The sequence below is a fragment of the Nannobrachium achirus genome (assembly GCF_963921795.1).
Source record: "Nannobrachium achirus genome assembly, chromosome: 1".
Taxonomy (NCBI): domain Eukaryota; kingdom Metazoa; phylum Chordata; class Actinopteri; order Myctophiformes; family Myctophidae; genus Nannobrachium; species Nannobrachium achirus.
The window spans coordinates 31118771-31121365 of NC_137810.1; the positions used below are offsets into that span (position 1 = coordinate 31118771).

Sequence of the window (2595 nt, forward strand, 5' to 3'; positions counted from 1 at the left end):
CTACTCCATTTTCTTTCTTTCCTTCTTTCCTTCCTTCCGTTGCTTTTTTTTCACATTCACAAACATTTAAAACTTCCTTGTGCAAATCAAGCAGTCTTAGAAAGAATGCCCTCCGAAAAATGTTCTAGTAAAAATATATATGTATAACTCCAAGGTGGCTGACGTGTGTGTTGCAGCAAGTGTTTAAGTCATTTATGTTGTATCTCTTTTAGTTTTTAACCTTTTGTCTGGTGTTGGGGTTTGTAGGTTTTGAGTGCCCTCCTTCCGCCTTCCCCCTCCCCGCCCTTTCTCACCACTAAGGGGGTTTGAGGGGTTGGTTTCATTTGTCCAAGTCTTTTTTTCTCTTTTTGTCAGTCTGACTGCGTCCAGGCAGGGTGGTCGGCAGGGCTCATCTGCGTCCGGAGGGCATCTGTGCGTAGACGGGGTAGGCCAGGCGCACGTTGAGCGAGTCGTTGTGCTGCACCAGGGAGGTCTGGTGGTAGTGGATCACCAGGTCCTTCAGACTGCTGTACAGATTGTATGGCTCTGCGAAGCCGTAGCCTCGTGGCGTGCTGTAGATGACGCAGTGTTTCACCTCGCCTTCCACGCTGGAGACCAACAATGAACAAGAGAGAGAGAGAGTCAATGTTAGGCCACTGCACTGTTTCCCAAACAGTGGGTCAGAACATTTTTTATGGGTCCCTTATGTTTTGGTATTATTTCAAACATTTTCAATAAACATTTTCAAAAAAAGTTTTTTTCAGTAATTTCATGAAGAAATCAAAGAAAAAGCAAAGAAATCCCATAAAGTAGAAAACAAGAAGCCGCGTTGTGAGCTTGTAGATCTGCTGGCAAAATTCTAGTCTCGCTTTGGGGTCACAAGCTAAAAAGTTTGGGAACCACTGGGCTACTGTATGCCAAGGAAAATCCAAGATTTAACGCATTCAGTCTGCCACGATAGCTAATGATCTCTGATCGTAGCTTACATACGTATTAGTGAAGGTAAAGGTATATGCTTAAGTTGTTACTGAAGTGTTTTTTTTTAATATCGGGTCAGGGGTTCTATCCTGGTGTACAGTACTTACACAACAGAGCAGGCATAGCAGCCTTTTTTGCTGCTCTCTCGAATGAGGAAAGCGCCGTCCGGCTTCCCAATGAGCAGATCCTCGGACTGCGTCCTGTTTAGGTCCCCGACGAACCAGCTCTTCTCATCGTAGTGGGGCAGGTTCTCATCCTCCTCTGTCACAAAGTACCCTCTGAATACGCAAGAGACAAGATACAGTATGTAGTGGCATCGACACGGCGGGGTAACCCGAGGTTCAGAAGTGTAAAGTTAACCTGTACATAATACACTGAATGAAACCCAATGTCTTTTCTTTACTAAGTGAAGTTTCGACTTACTCATCAGTGTTTTCATTCTTGATCCCCAGCCAGTCGTTAATTCGTTTCTGACGTACCCCTTTGTGATTGAGCCAGCTGCAGACGACAAGAAAGGGAAAGTAGAGGGTAGAGAAAGAAACAAGAGTGAGAGAGAGAGGGCGGGGTGCATGGGAGAGAGAGTTGGGGGAATTAGTACAACTAGGAATCACTTTAAAAGGTCTCTTTCATTTAAAACATCATTCTTCTACGGCACACTGAATAAGCTTACGACTCCAAGCAAACTGTTACGCAAGGCCATGCTAATTAGATTTTTATTTTTTTGTAGAGTTAATGTTGGGACAGTGCCAACTCTGCTAATGCTATTAGGCACATTCCTAGAAGCCAGGGCCTCTAACTCAGGAGATTCCCCCAAGGGAGGGCCCTGGCTAAGAGGAAACACAAGTTTCCAATATGGTTATGCACCAGGTGCCCCCTCCCCCTAACTTCACAGCTTGGGGATACAGTCCCACTATCACTGACTGTATCCCCTTCATAAAGCCTGTCATTTATGTTCATCTGAGTTAAACTGTCAGCTACATCATGGAAGTTGGGACAGACAGCATTTCAGAACATATCTAGTTTTGTAAATTTCTATCAACAGCAGGGCACCAGGTATGTGTATCATAGCCTTTTCGATTAATATCATATGATGTATTTAAAACGAGTAGTTCTCAAGGATGTCAATTCAACAGGCAGACACGATCTTAAGGACACGGTATCAAGTCCCCTCAAAAGTATTTTACCGTGTTGGATGTTTCCTTCATCTTATTCCTACCATTTCCACACTAAACAGTGGCCTCAACGCTAGTGGCCTCAAGAGCTCTTCACTCAAGCATAAAAGCATGATATCGTATTGAACTTTCTGTCATGTCCAATGGCCTCGGTCCTGATCTCTAATACTCACACTAGATACTGGTCCCTGATCTTGCGGAGCTGAATGAGGTCAGGTTTCAAGCTGTTCATCTTCTTGTCCGTCTCGCGGTTGTCCATGGCCTGCGTCTTTAGGTCTTGCTCCAGGCGCACCTTGCTGTCGTGGATCTCTCCCAGCCGAGACTTCAGCTTCTCATAGTTCATCATGATCCGTTCAATCTCCTTGTCGTTGCCCTCGCGGCGGAAGCGCTCAATGTACTCTTTGCTGTAGCGCTCCTGCGTGTGGCACTGCTCTTCGAAGATCTTGATGGTCTCGTTGAAGGCCTC

At 45.3% G+C, this 2595-nt stretch overlaps 1 protein-coding gene across 3 annotated transcripts in view; it reads right to left on the reverse strand.

The window, feature by feature from the left end:
- Positions 1 to 234: 234 nt before the first annotated feature.
- Positions 235 to 2595, reverse strand: part of pik3r3b (phosphoinositide-3-kinase, regulatory subunit 3b (gamma)) — a gene marked incomplete at its 5' end in the record, with an annotated part of 15251 nt that continues 12890 nt past the window's right edge. Inside the window, 4 exons of one of the 3 annotated variants that reach the window (XM_080723432.1) lie at positions 235 to 587; positions 1065 to 1235; positions 1381 to 1455; positions 2453 to 2595. The exon at positions 2453 to 2595 is cut by the window's right edge and continues 27 nt beyond it. In XM_080723432.1, the coding sequence (XP_080579558.1) occupies positions 389 to 587; positions 1065 to 1235; positions 1381 to 1455; positions 2453 to 2595 (588 nt within the window). In that variant the 3' untranslated portion in view covers positions 235 to 388. Of the gene's footprint in view, positions 588 to 1064; positions 1236 to 1380; positions 1456 to 2302 lie in introns of all 3 variants that reach the window. The other 2 variants (XM_080723431.1, XM_080723433.1) reach the window with 2 other exon arrangements.